This window comes from Heptranchias perlo, chromosome 5 (assembly GCF_035084215.1).
Source record: "Heptranchias perlo isolate sHepPer1 chromosome 5, sHepPer1.hap1, whole genome shotgun sequence".
Taxonomy (NCBI): Eukaryota; Metazoa; Chordata; class Chondrichthyes; order Hexanchiformes; family Hexanchidae; genus Heptranchias; species Heptranchias perlo.
The window spans coordinates 38,963,006-38,977,588 of NC_090329.1; the positions used below are offsets into that span (position 1 = coordinate 38,963,006).

Sequence of the window (14,583 nt, forward strand, 5' to 3'; positions counted from 1 at the left end):
CCTCTAGTTTTGGACTGCCCCGCAAGTGGAAACATTTTCTCTACATCTACCCTATTAAACCCTTTCATGATCTTAAAGACCTCTCTCAGGTCACCCCTCAACCTTCTCTTTTCTAGAGAAAAGATTTCCATCCTGTTCAGCCTTTCCTGATAATGCTTTCCTCTCAGTTCTGGTATCGTCCTTGTGGATCTTTTTTGCACCCTCTCCAATGCCTCTAAACTCTTTCTATAATCTGGAGACCAGAACTGTGCACAATACCCTAAGTATGGTCTAACCAAGGTTCTATACAAGTTTAACATAACTTCTTTGCTTTTCAATTCTATCCCTCTAGAAATGAACCCAATGTTTGATTTGCCTTTTTTATGGCCTTATTAACCTGCTTTTAGTGATTTGTGTATCTGTACCCCTAGATCCGTCTGCTCCTCTATCCCGTTTAAGCTCTTATTATCCAAGCAGTAAGTGGCCTCCTCATTCTTCCTACCAAAATGCATCACCTCACACTTATCTATATTGAAATTCATTTGCCAATTTTATGCCCATTCTGCAAGTTTATTAATGTCCTCTTGCATTTTGACACATTCTTCCTTTGTAGTAACTACACCCCCCAATTTGCTGTAGTCTGCAAATTTTGAAATTGTACTTCCCATTCCCGAATCCAAATCATTAATGTAAATTGTGAACAACAATGGTCCCACCACCAATCCCTGTGCATTCCTCCCCTCTCTTCGCTCCACCATTGGTGGCCATACCTTTAACTGTCTAGATCCCATACTCTGGAATTCTTTCCCTAAACCCCTCTGCCTCTCCAACTCTGTCTCCACCTTTTAGACCCTTCTTAAAACTCAGCTCTTGACCAAGCTTTTAGTCACCTCAAATATCTCCTCCTCTGGCTTGGTGTCCAATTTTTTCTTATGCCACAGAATTGTTTGTGGAGGCTTCTTTCAAAGAATGTGGACGACCATATCTACAGCAGATAACCTAACATTCTTCTTTATTGGTCGAATGCTTCACACAGGAAGTGAAGGGATGTCCCACTCATCTAATTTTGGGTAGACGTCCAGGCAACATCAATGATATTGGGGGTTTAAAAGGACACTGCATTTGGCTTGATCATACACAGCAGATGCTTAGTCACTTTGAAATAAGAAAGGCTAGGTACAGGGGAAATGAAAAATGCAACAAAATGGTAAAGATAGAAAACCTATTGATTAGAGTTTTACTTTTACATGCAGATGAATATTGGCAGAATCATCCGGAACTGCATGATATCCCCATCTACTATGCCTCATCCCTGGCAAAAAAGTGTATGGCTGTATACCAAACCTACGTCAACGCCATGAATGAGAAAATTCGCAAACAAATCAGTATTAACAACCCTTTTGTCTTCAAACACATCAGCAACCTAAAGGTATGACAAATGTTGGGTGATGTGTTGCTAACTGGATTCAGCATTGGAATTTTTTATGCAGCAGGACAGTTTTTGAAAATTGCAATCGAGAATTTTCAAAGCATAGTTAATGGCGACTATTTGATGTGATGGGTTTAGAACAACTTGTTTCACCTCCGCGACTCGGGTTGCAAACCAGTCCAGACTGATTCTAGGCGAAATGAGTTTGGGCAATCTCAACCCAATTGCTCGTCTTTTCATGATGAGTTGGCACTAAATAAGCAATCTCCCCCAGAGGCAATAACAATAGCTGGTAATGGAAATGACTCATTAATTCAGTGATATGCTATCTGTTCTGATAAAATTCTGTAAAATTCAAATCTTTCATCATAATGCAAGTGCTGAACCATACAATGAAGTCTAGATTGAAAACAAATTATAATTTGGATAGAGAGATTACTGAAAAATAACTTGGGTAGAGATTTCATGATTATTGTCATTGTTTCACTTTTTACTTCATTTCTTTTTGAAGAGCATGGATCATTTTGATGACATTGGTCCAAGTGTGGTAATGGCCTCTCCTGGTATGATGCAGAGTGGTTTGTCCAGAGAGCTGTTTGAAAGCTGGTGCACTGATAAGCGGAATGGGGTCATTATTGCAGGTTACTGCGTTGAAGGCACACTTGCCAAGGTACGTGGGTTTACTATGTAAAGCTTTTCAGAATGTATTCTTTGGTTTGATTTTAGTTAAATGCATGAGTGTTTTAACCCCTTTTTTATGATTTGGATCCCAAACTGTCCAGTGTTTACCAATGATATCGCAGACAGGTTTAACCATAAGCTTTAGTGAAAAACGCTATTCAAAGATACTTATTCAAATTTTAGAGGCAATGCAAAGTCATCTCGGTACAAAAACTTGTGGCAGCCTGGCACTGCACGGCACAGCACATTAGTGTTCTGCCACACTGTTATAGAACAGTTTGAGACCAGTTAGCCTACACAAATGCCAAGTGAAGGCTAAGCATTTTCCGCTACGGAAGGAAAATCAGTTGGGAATTCAGCTTGAGTTACTGTGGTCGTAGAGAGGTTTTGGCAGAGCCTCGGATGCAGGTTGTTCACCAGCCCTCTCGGCTGTTTCATAGGAAACACGCCAGCCCTGGTTGTGACCTTTGCGTTGAAATGACACTGGTTGGTACCAAGCAGCAAAGGATGCAAGTGAGATGATGTGATGCCTCCATCTTGTGCACCTACATAGCTGGACTTGAGGTCTACAGTGATTCATGACCTCCATAGATCATCCAAAGTGATCACCTCAGGAGGTCCTTCATATACCGTACATCTAACTAAAAAATAATGCTGGTTCTTTCAGGGAGGTTGTTAAAATAATCACTCAGGAAAAAGATAACAGCACTGAAGAAGACTTAATCGATATGTACAATCCAGGGCAAAAGGTTATTTTTTGATTTTTGTGTAAAATAAGTGTTTAAAACTATCTGTACTTTGTCTTGCTGAGGCATCTATTTATCACAATGAAGAAGCACAGTGGGTGCTGAATCTGTTTATGTTTAGTGTTAATATATGTAATAATGCAAAGTTCATGCTTTCTTAACAATTACTCGGCAAGGTTGATGTTTATTATCAATGTTTATATTCTGTTTCTTTTTAATTGCAGCACATTATGTCAGAGCCTGAGGAGGTAACTACCATGTCTGGACAGAAGTTACCACTGAAGATGTCAGTAGATTACATCTCATTCTCTGCACATACAGATTACCAACAGACCAGCGAATTTATCCGTGCACTGAAACCACCACATGTGGTTAGTACTGAAGTATAAAATTATTTAATTTTTTTGTAGATTTTTTTCCCCCTCAAAAATGTCTCCCCTTTCTCAAAGGTGCTGATTCATGTTAGAGTACAGTTCCACAAATGAAGACAGTGCTGCTGTAATACAATTGGCCATACTTCATCTGGGAGCCCAGAACACTGAGTATTCAGGGGATTGGGGAGACAGTGAATCACAGTTGAACCCTATCCTCCCCTCACCTAACAACCACACATGTGCTCTTTCCACCATAGTTCACTGGATAGTGATCAGAATTAGAAATCATGGATGATTTTCTTCTCTTACACACATTCCTCCCTTTCCCCCTGCCCCCCCCCCCCCCATCCCCACTCCAGTTCAGAGATGCTGAGATTAATTATGATCCTCATGCTACTCCGAGATAAACTAATTCAGCATAGAGCAGGAATCGAACTTACGACTTTTTTGAAATGTGTGGCTAAGTACCACACTGAGCAGGGCATTTACGCACGACAACTGGTGGAGCCCAGATTATTTTACTATCTGTCCTGCCTCAACTTTATTTTTATTTTATTTGTAGAGATGCTACACCCCATACTGCAGTTCTGCCAAGAACTCTCTGTAATCACCTATTAGAATGCATACCAGGATATCCATGGTGATGCTCTTTTTCTACCTTTGGGGAAAGTAAAAAGACTTGCATTTACGTAACATGTTATCACGTTGTTAGGGCGCCCCAAAGCACTTCACAGCCAACGAGTTGCATTTGAATAGTAGTTACTGTTGCTATTTAGGCAGTCAATTTGTGCACACCAAGGTCCCACAAACAACAAAGGTAATGAATGACCAGTTAAGCTGTTTTTTGTTAGTGTTGGTTGAGTGAAGAATATTGACCAGGACACCAGGAGAACTCCATACTCTTCTTTGAATAGTGACATGGGATCGCTTGCATCCACTTGAATCACCTTAAAATGCAGACAGAACTTCGGTTTAGTATCTTATCCGAAAGATGTCTCCTCCAGAAATGCAGCAGTCTCCCAGATTAAGATCTCCTGGATTAGGGTTCGAGCCCACAACCTTCTAACTCCTGGGCGACAGTGCTATCAACTGAGTCAAGTACTTAGTCTCTGCTGTCTCTCGTGAGGGATGACCAGATTGGGAACTTATAATGTTAGAATTTCACACTATGTTGTCTTATTTTTCTTAAATATTTAAGAAGAGATGGGTATTCTAGTTTAATCTTAGAAATTTTAAAATTTTATATTTGTTTGATTTTGTAAAATGCATTCCTTGATTACATTCACTTTGTGATCATCTGGCATTTTCTTGCAGTTGCTTGTCCATGGAGAACAGAATGAAATGGCCAGGCTGAAGGCAGCACTTATCCGAGAATATGAAGACAATGATGAGGTTCATATTGAGGTCCACAACCCACGCAACACTGAAGCTGTGACATTGTACTTTAGAGGTGAAAAACTGGCCAAGGTAATTACAAGTGGGATTTCATACTCTCCTGATGAGAAGACAGGAAGGATATCTGACCAGTGGCAGTGAGCTAGAGCATTTCTTTTTGATTTAAAAAAATATATATATTCCTGCTAATTTTCTCCATTTTATTTTCTCCTCTTGCCTCCTGCAGGTATTGACTTTTTTCTGATTTACATTTGTTCAGTTGTTAGGCACCTTCTTTGACCTCTTCAAAATGAGTTATTTCATCAGAGACCAAGTTTGAATCTGGGACCTTCCTGGTCTGCATGGCTCAGCTGCTTGCGGGATAAGCTCACTGCGGGAATCAGGGCAGCATAGGGCACTTTAATAAATGTCATAAATCCAGAGCTAGTTACAAAACTCCTTCCGCCAAATGAAACGAAACCTGGAATTGCTTGATTATGGTGTGGTGCATTTGTTGTTCTGAGATTTTGGCACTAACTTCTTGTCAGTGGTTACTCAAATTTGATGTGGAAATCTTAGAATAAAGTAGCAGATCTACACTCCAAGACTATCTAAGTAGGTAATCTGATATTGGAGTAGTGCTGTGTGTTAGAATTTGAGACATATCACCATGTGTATTGAAATTACTCTATTAACTGCTAAAATCCAATAATTCTCCCTTCCACCGTGGATGCTAGCTGATAAGTGATTTTAACTACATGAGTGCTACTGAGTGAAATTGGCCATGTATACTGCTACTCAGAAATTTAGAACAGCACTGTGTGCATGTGTAGTCATGTATGTGCAGTGCATGATGCCACATATATGTGCCTGCATGAACACTGGCACTTATTTTTAATCAAATCAGAGTGTTCCTGACTGGGTGTTGTAATTCTGCCAGTGCAAGTGAGAGAGTTTTTTTTTTAAACATTTCTTATTTATACTGACACCTAGACAATACTAAAGACCTTTGATTTGATAAATTTTAAAATTCTTAACTCTGCTCAAATCGCACACACAGCCTACTGACCACTAAGTCTTGTTTCTCCAGGCACAGTGAAGTTTGCAATTGAATTGCTGTTACTAGGGGAATGATGTGTGTAAGATTTTTATTTTTCACTTTCTTTTTTGTTATTACAATATAATCTTTTGAATTATACATTTCTCATAAATCAGTGCTTCTGTACTTTGTGCATTGCAGTACGTAAAAGTTTTCAATTTTATATTCATTAAGTTTATTAATTGCTATCCTACCACATTATTTTTATTTTGTATTTGGATTGTAAAACTTTATTGCTAAGTAGCATTAAGAGGGCCAGAATAATGTGAACAGCATAGAACAACCTTTCCTAACTAGCAGAGAGGAAATGTACAATCCTTTTGTCTCAATTCTATATCCAAATCTATTAAAAGATACATCTGGCTATATATTCATATTAAACATTTAGAAGGAATAACCCTTTCAGCTGTAAAAAGTAGTTTAGGAAGGGACGCAGGTGACAAGTCTCCAATATACTGTGCAGATACTATCAAACTTAAACTTATTAGATGAAAATTGAACTTGTTTACATTTGCAGATTATTAGAAACTGGTTTAAAGTAATATTTCTAAATCTAACCAGAGATGACGCCAGTAAATGTTAAGTCGAAAAACCATTCCAGAAAAAGCAAAACTGGCTTGTGGAGTTTTTTTCCTTGGAAATGATTTGGCTCTTTGATTTCTCCTTTTGAATTACTATAATTATACTTTTTCTGTTCACTTTGTTAAATTGTTCCAAATTTCTGCTCATAATCCCCTTACAGGTGGTCCCTGTTCTATATTTGCTGGAGTTCAGAGTATTCACTGGTTGGCTGACACTTAATTTGAAAGGCAGATTGTTGGACGGTGTTACATCCATCTGACTGTTTGTTTAACCTTAGGCTGAAGTAAGAAAAATCACATTTTAATCTTGATTATTTTAATATTTTTGATAGGTGATGGGCTCCTTGGCAGATAAAAAGCCCGATCAAGGTCAAAAGATCTCAGGAATACTTGTAAAAAGAAACTTCAACTATCACATACTTATTCCTTCTGACCTATCCAGTAAGTAAATGTATCCTCCACACATTTCCCTCTCCTCATTAGTTCATTTTTGGGTTTAAGGAAAGGCAAAGGGAGGAAAATATTGTGATAAGTGACTTTGGAGAGAGTTGTCCCAACTTTTCCAAAAATAGTTCCCAACTTGCTCAATCTGTGAATAACATGCAGCCAGCTGAGGTCAAGTCAATGATGAGATCACTTTTGTTCAGAATACTAATCTGTAATTCAGTAGTTTGGCCGCATGTAGCAAGGTTTTGTTCCATTCTGTGGCTGCAGAGAACAGTATCTGTCCCCCTGACTGTATTATCCTCTAACACTGCCACATTCCTTTTCGCTCCCCCCACTTGAATGGCCTCCTGTACCACGGTGCCGTGGTCGATTTGACAATCCACACAGGTAGCAGGTAGCAAGTATCTCGTACCTGTTGGACAGGGGCAAAGGCTGATGCTCCTCCACCACTGCATCTGGGGTCCCCTTACTTGCCTGACTCACAGTCTCATCCTCCTGTCCCAAACCACTACCTAACCTAATGGGTGTGACAGCCTCCTGGATCAAAGTGTCCAGGTAACTCTTCCCCCTCCCTAATGTATCGCAATGTCTGACCTCGGACTCCAGCTCAACAACTCTGAGCCGAAGTTCCTCGAATTACAGACACTTACTGCAGATGTAGTTGCCTGGGATCACGCTGCTCTCCACAAAATCCCTCATGCTACAGTTACGGCACACCACCTGCAATGCCATCTCTATCTAAGCTTGTTTTATTTATTTACTTAAAGTTTTTATATAATTAATTCACTTGGTTTATTTTTAGTTATTTTTAAAACTAATTAATTTATCAGTTTGTTATTAATTTGATAAAGTATTAGCAAGTTATAGGTTCCTAGTTTAAACCACTCCCCTAGCTTAGAGAGCAAAAAAATCTATCACTCACCAACCATCTGTCCTCTGATGTCACTCTTTCAAATTTCTGCCTGTGTTTGAGTTGGTCTCAGCTTTATGTCCCCGCTCTGCTCTCGGGCCTCCCCTCCCACTCCTTTTATCCCCGCTCTGTTCTCGGGCCTCCCCTCCCGCTCCTTTTATCCCCGCTCTGCTCTCGGGCCTCCCCTCCCACTCCTTTTATCCCCGCTCTGCTCTCCGGCCTCCTCTCCCGCTCCTTTTATCCCCGCTCTGTTCTCGGGCCTCCCCTCCCGCTCCTTTTATCCCCGCTCTGCTCTCAGGCCTCCCCTCCCACTCCTTTTATCCCCGCTCTGCTCTCCGGCCTCCTCTCCCGCTCCTTTTATCCCCGCTCTGCTCTCGGGCCTGCCCTCCCGCTCCTTTTATCCCCGCTCTGCTCTCGGGCCTGCCCTCCCGCTCCTTTTATCCCCGCTCTGCTCTCGGGCCTCCCCTCCCGCTCCTTTTATCCCCGCTCTGCTCTCAGGCCTCCCCTCCCGCTTCTTTTATCCCCGCTCTGCTCTCGGGCCTCTGCTCCCGCTCCTTTTATCCCCACTCTGCTCTCGGGCCTCCCCTCCCGCTCCTTTTATCCCCGCTCTGCTCTCGGGCCTGCCCTCCCGCTCCTTTTATCCCCGCTCTGCTCTCGGGCCTCCCCTCCCGCTCCTTTTAACCCCTTTCTGCTCTCGGGCCTCCCCTCCCGCTCCTTTTATCCCCACTCTGCTCTCGGGCCTCCGCTGCCGCTTCTTCCTCACAGACTGCCAGGCTCCTAGTTTTGGTATCCTCAACAAACTTCAGTATCATTCCTCTAATGCCTATGTCCGAAACACTTGTGTAGTAGCTTGATGGTAATGGCACTGGCCTAGTGACCCAGAGATCATAAGTTCCACCGTGGCAATTTGTGAAACTGAATTCAAAAAAATCTGGTAACTTGTGAGCTAGCACCAGAAAATGACAATGGAAGCTGCCAGATTGCCATAAAAACCCAACTGGTTTCCTAATGTCCTACAGGAAAGGGAAACCACCACTCTACCCGGTCTGGCCTACGTGTGATTCCAGTGCCACACTATGTGGTGGACTTCTAATGTTCTCAGGGCAACTAGGGATGGGGTTGCCAGTGTCACCCATATCCTGAGAACAAACAATTTTTTTTTGAATGAAAACAAAAGAGGTCTGGGTACAGATCCCTGATACACACCTCTCTCCACATCTCACTAATCTGAAAAACATCCATTTGTCATATGGATTCAACACCCTATTGGAATGCTACATTAGTGAAGTGCTGCTCAGGCAGTAAGTTGCATTGAAGAAGGATGTGAAAGAAAGCCGGAGGGAGCAGGGAAGCAGGCATGGAATTTGTCCCATTTAGAAATCTCCTGGGAACAGCAATGCCTTGAACTAGCAGAGTGGCTAGAAATGTATTTGTTTCAAACTCTAAAATGAGACTTGATCTGTAAACCAACTGTTTCTAGTTTTATTTAGTTGATCTTTCTATGTTTCCAGAAACTATTGTTAATGTTCAAAGTGTGCAAGTTCAAAATATAAAATGTTGCTTTCCCTTTTTAATAGATTATACTGACTTGGCAATGAGCACAGTGACACAGACCCAGGCCATTCAGTACTCGGGACCTTTCATGCTATTGGCACATCACCTCCAAACTCTTGCAGGTTTGTAAATGACTCTGATTTCTTCCCCCACCCCCACCTTTCTGCCCTGAAGGTACTAACTCATGGATAAGATTCCTTGGGCATCAGCCACCTTCCCTCATCTTACCCAACTGGTCCTTTTTACTTGAGTCTAGATGGTGAATATCAGCAAGCCATTCAACTATGGGAAGTTAATGTGGCCAAGCTTGATGATTCTCGGATTAGAGGGATGTGGGTAGCGGTGTGCACCGGGGATCTGTACTAGGACCTCTTTTGTTTTACATATTTTTAAGAATTATTTGTTCTCGGGATGCAGTTGATACTGGCAAGGCCTGAGAGTATTCACATGAGCACTTTCAACAGGATCACTGGGTTGCAATCAGAGTCAGGAATCCTCTTTCATGTTATTTTTGCTTCCCTAGGTCAGAAGTGCCATGGTCATTTGTAGCATCTCCATTGCTGCCCTGCTGAGATAAGCTACCTCAACACAGATAGGGGATCTAACATGGGACTATTCTGCTCCATATGGCTTATTACCATACCAGGCAGTGCATTTTGCCCACTCAGTCAACAAAGGAGCAAATTGCTCTATTTCCAGGACCATTATTTCTGTCAGAGTTGACTCTGTTGTGTCATTGTATCTTGATAGAAGTTGGTTGAACAGATCAGATGTATAGAAAATATACATTTACAGTATCATAGAATTCTAAATATTGTACGTATTTAAAGATCAATTCTTCACTTATAATTGCTTTTGAAAGAAAAAAATATAAGCATTCTAATTGAATAACGTTTTACCTTTCAGATGATGTAGAAGAAATAGAAGTTCAGGAAAAGCCAGCACTGAGAGTCTTCAAAGCTATCACAGTGGTTCAGGAGCCGGGCATGGTTGTACTGGAGGTGAGTTTATTGCATAATGTATTTCTTCAGTTTTTTTTTTCTTTCCCTATTTTCACACAATTAAGAAGGTGTGCTCTATTGAGTTACATGAAAGAAAGAACAAACTTTCATCCATATAGTGCCTTACGTTTCATCAGGTATCCCAAAATGCTTCACAGCCAATAAACTATTTTTGAAGTGTAGTCACTATTGCTATGTTAGCTAATGTGGCAGTGAATTTGCACACATCGTGGTCCCACAAATAGCAATGAGACAAATGATCAGTTAATCTGTTTTGATGGTGTTGATTGAGGGATAAGGGAACACCCCTGTTCCTCATCAAATAGTGCCATGGGATCTTTTACGTCCACCTAAGCAGGCAGAGAGGACCTGAGTTGTAAAATCTCATCCAAAAGACAGCACCTCTGGCAATACTGCACTCCCTCAATACCCTACTGAAGTGTCAGCCTAGATTATGTGCTCAGTCTGGAAACCCATGACTTTCTGACTCAGAGATGAGAGTGCTACCAATTGAGGCAAGCTGACACTTGTCGATACTACCCTATCAGTAATCATCATGGGGCTACTGTTTATGGCTATTTTCACATTTGTTGTTTCTTTTCAGGAGACTTTGCACTGTTTTGTTCATGTATTCATTTCTGATCATTTTGACTAATGTTCTTGTCTTTTTCTATATAATTGCATATTTTTTCCAACTATATTTTATTCAGTAATCTTTGACTGATGGGGTCAACTTAGCAAACCACACAGTGATTAAATGAACAGGATTTGATATTTTAGTAAACCTACCTATCTAGAATTTTTTTTCTTCTTCACAGTGGGTGGCGAATCCATTAAATGACATGTATGCAGATGCAGTGATGACGGTGATTCTGGAAGTGCAGTCAAACCCTAAAGCACAGAAAGGTGTGCCTATTTTCATAGCTTCAGTTTTTGCCCCATCGTGTATTGCCTAATAGTTTTTTTTTCAAACCAGTTGTGTTCCCTTTGCTGCTGAAAGCACTAACTGTTAGTGGGGTATGAGTCCATGGGTGCCAGTACCCCTCCAGTACCTAGCCCAGGTAGTCATTCTTCGTGTGTGAGCCTGAACGAGCATTGGCAGGTTATTCATCCATGAAAAGTATTATAGCTGAGCATGAGCCTATCCTCTCTCGACATCAATGTGCGCATTTTTCAGCAGGGTCATTGGATAGAAATCAGGAGTGGGAAGCCTTTTTTTCATTCCTAACACACAGATCTGTTGTGGTACCCCAAACAACTGACCCAGCTGACTCAAAACAGACCAGGAGTTAAACCTGGGACGTTTGGGTCTGTATGCCTTAGTATAACACAGGGCAGTTCATTTATCCCCTGGCAATCAGGGATGCTATGGGTTTTTTTTGTATTGACAAATTTAAGTTATGCTTTACTATGTTCTGACTGGGTCCTAGTAGGAACCCATTTATTGTATTGGAACTATTCAGGCAGGCAGTTTATCAAACTAAAGGACATAAAGCAGCCTGGCATCTGCATTCAAATGTGCGTAACAAGAAAAAAAAAACTGATTATTCTATTGAACTTAGCAATGCTCAGCCAAGTAATTCATTCTGCAGAACTGAATTGTTGCTGCCTCTCAGTCCTCATTTTTTCGTTCATGGGATGTGGGCATTGCTGGCAAGGACAGCATTTATTGCCCATCCCTAATTGCCCTTGAGAAGGTGGTGGTGAGCCGCATTCTTGAGCCGCTGCATGCCGTGTGGTGAAGGTTCTCCCACAGTGCTGTTAGGTAGGGATTTTGACCCAGCGACGATGAAGGAACAGCGATATATTTCCAAGTCGGGATGGTGTGTGGCTTGGAGGGGAACGTGCAGGTGGTGTTGTTCCCATATGCCTGCTGCCCTTGTCCTTGTAGGTGGTAGAGGTCGCGGGGTTGGGAGTGCTGTCGAAGAAGCCTTGGCAAGTTGCTGCAGTTCATCCTGTGGATGGTACATACTGCAGCCACGGTGCGCCGGTTGTGAAGGGAGTGAATGTTTAGGATGGTGGATTGGATGCCAATCAAGCGGGCTGCTTTGTCCTGGATGGTGTCAACCTTCATGAGTGTTGTTGGAGCTGCACTCATCAGGCAAGTGGAGAGTATTCCATCACACTCCTGACTTGTGCCTTGTAGATGGTGGAGAGGCTTTGGGGAGTCAGGAGGTGAGTCACTCGCCACAGAATACCCAGTCTCTGACCTGCTCTTGTAGCCACAGCACTTATATGACTGGTCCAGTTAAGTTTCTGGTCAATGGTGACCCCCAGGGTGTTGATGGTGGGGTATTCGGCGATGGTAATTCCGTTAAATGTCAAGAGGAGGTGGTTAGACTCTCTTTTGTTGGAGATGGTCATTGCCTTGCTGGTGTGAATGTTACTTGCCACTTGTCAGCCCAAGCCTGGATGTTGTCCAGGTCTTGCTGCATGCGGGCACGGACTGCTTCATTATCTGAGGGGTTGCGAATGGAACTGAACACTGTGCAATCATCAGCGAACATCCCCATTTCTGACCTTATGATGGAGGGAAGGTCATTGATGGAGCAGCTGAAGATGGTTGGGCCAAGGACTTGCCCTGAGGAACTCCTGCAGCAATGTCCTGGGGCTGAGATGATTGGCCTCCAACAACCACTACCATCTTCCTTTGTGCTCGGTATGACTCCAGCCACTGGAGAGTTTTCCCCCTGATTCCCATTGACTTCAATTTTACTAGGGCTCCTTGGTGCCATACTCGGTCAAATGCTGCCTTGATGTCAAGGGCAGCCACTCTCACCTCTGGAATTCAGCTCTTTTGTCCATGTTTGGACCAAGGTTGTAATGAGATCTTAAATAGAAGCAGGTTTTTTTGAACACTTGTTTTCTAGTCACAGAATTTTTTTGCATTTTTATACCTGTACTGTAGATGCTTCTTAATTTCTATAGAACTTAATGTGCCATATAAACCAAAATTAGTAATTGATTCCCAGTTAGCATTTCTGATGTGCACGTTATTTTATTGAGTTTTATTTAATAAATGGACTCTGTGTTAGATACCAACATTTTTCTATTTTCTCTAGTTGTGCAGCAAAGTACAAACAAAAAAGTTGACAAGGAAACTTACACAAGGAGGCTGGAGATTATGCTCGAGTAAGTTGCTCCATATTGTTTGAATTCCAATGCATAAGAAACAAAGTAATTTTCCTCGATAGTCAGACTTTGTAATTGAGAACAAACCATTTATTTTAAAACATTACCGTTTCTATTTTCTCACCATCATTGGGTCCCACTCTCCCCCTCCCCCGGCCCTATATCATGCACCATCACCTCTCCCAATGCTACCACTATGAGTTGTGCAAAAGTGGCTCAGGTAACTTGGCCTCAAAATTCCCTGCTTTTGGAGAAGTGATTGACCTTTGCTGTGTGCCTGCCTCTAAAAAGATGGCTGAAATTAAACTTGTTGAGGAAATAACTGACTAAGCCTAAACTTTCCACATCATAAGAACAAACAACTTCACTAAATCCAGTAGATGGTACAGACATGTGGATGTAATGATTGAACTAGTAATTTAATTGAATTGCCAATTATCAAAAAAATTAGATTGGATGCAAAGTCATCCTGCTAACAGATCCAAAATAGACTTCATCATACACCTAAAGAAAACTGCCATTTGATAATTCTTAAACCTTTTTCTTCCCATGCGACCGTTTCCTATCACTTGTATTGCTTCATTCCCCTAAGCCAGTATGTGCTATGTTATTCTACAAGGCAGAATTTTGCACTCTAAGTAGGCTGTCGTGGAGAATTTTTAAAGTGGAAGGTAAGCATTATACCAATATACTTTTAATATAAAGCACTCACTGTTCAGGTAACGTTAAAAAGACTCCTACCTTGGAGGATGTACTTCGAGCTTCAGTGAGAGACATAAGAACATAAGAAATAGGAGCAGGTGTAGGCCATACGGCCCCTCGAGCCTGCTCCGCCTTTCAATAAGATCATGGCTGATCTTCAATTTCAACTCCACTTTCCTGCCCGATCCCCATATCCCTTGACTCCCCTAGAGTTCAAAAATATATCTGTTGTGGCCTTGAATATATTCAATGACTCAGCATCCACAGCCCTCTCAGGTAGAGAATTCCAAAGATTCACAACCCTCTGCGTGAAGAAATTCCTCCTCATCTCAGTCTTGAATGGCCGACCCCTTATCCTGCGACTATGCCTCCTAGTCCTAGACTCTCTAGCCAGGGGAAACGATCTCTCAGCATCTACTCTGTCAAGCCCCCTCATAATCTTATGTTTCAATGAGATCACCTCTCATTCTTCTAAACTCCATAGGGAATAGGCCATTCTACTCAACCTCTCCTCATAGGACAACCCTCTAATCCCAGGAATTAATCTAGCGAACCTTTGTTGCAGGCGACCAAT

The 14,583-nt window shown here is 41.8% G+C and overlaps 1 protein-coding gene across 1 annotated transcript in view; it reads left to right on the top strand.

Annotated features, from left to right (window-relative positions):
* cpsf3 (cleavage and polyadenylation specific factor 3) overlaps positions 1 to 14,583 on the top strand; it is a 30,790-nt gene that overhangs the window by 12,904 nt on the left and 3,303 nt on the right. The window contains exons 8-16 of the mRNA XM_067984244.1: positions 1,233 to 1,408; positions 1,920 to 2,078; positions 3,060 to 3,206; positions 4,524 to 4,676; positions 6,596 to 6,704; positions 9,198 to 9,296; positions 10,081 to 10,175; positions 10,994 to 11,081; positions 13,238 to 13,307. Coding sequence (XP_067840345.1) covers positions 1,233 to 1,408; positions 1,920 to 2,078; positions 3,060 to 3,206; positions 4,524 to 4,676; positions 6,596 to 6,704; positions 9,198 to 9,296; positions 10,081 to 10,175; positions 10,994 to 11,081; positions 13,238 to 13,307 — 1,096 coding nt within the window. The remainder of the gene's footprint in view (positions 1 to 1,232; positions 1,409 to 1,919; positions 2,079 to 3,059; positions 3,207 to 4,523; positions 4,677 to 6,595; positions 6,705 to 9,197; positions 9,297 to 10,080; positions 10,176 to 10,993; positions 11,082 to 13,237; positions 13,308 to 14,583) is intronic.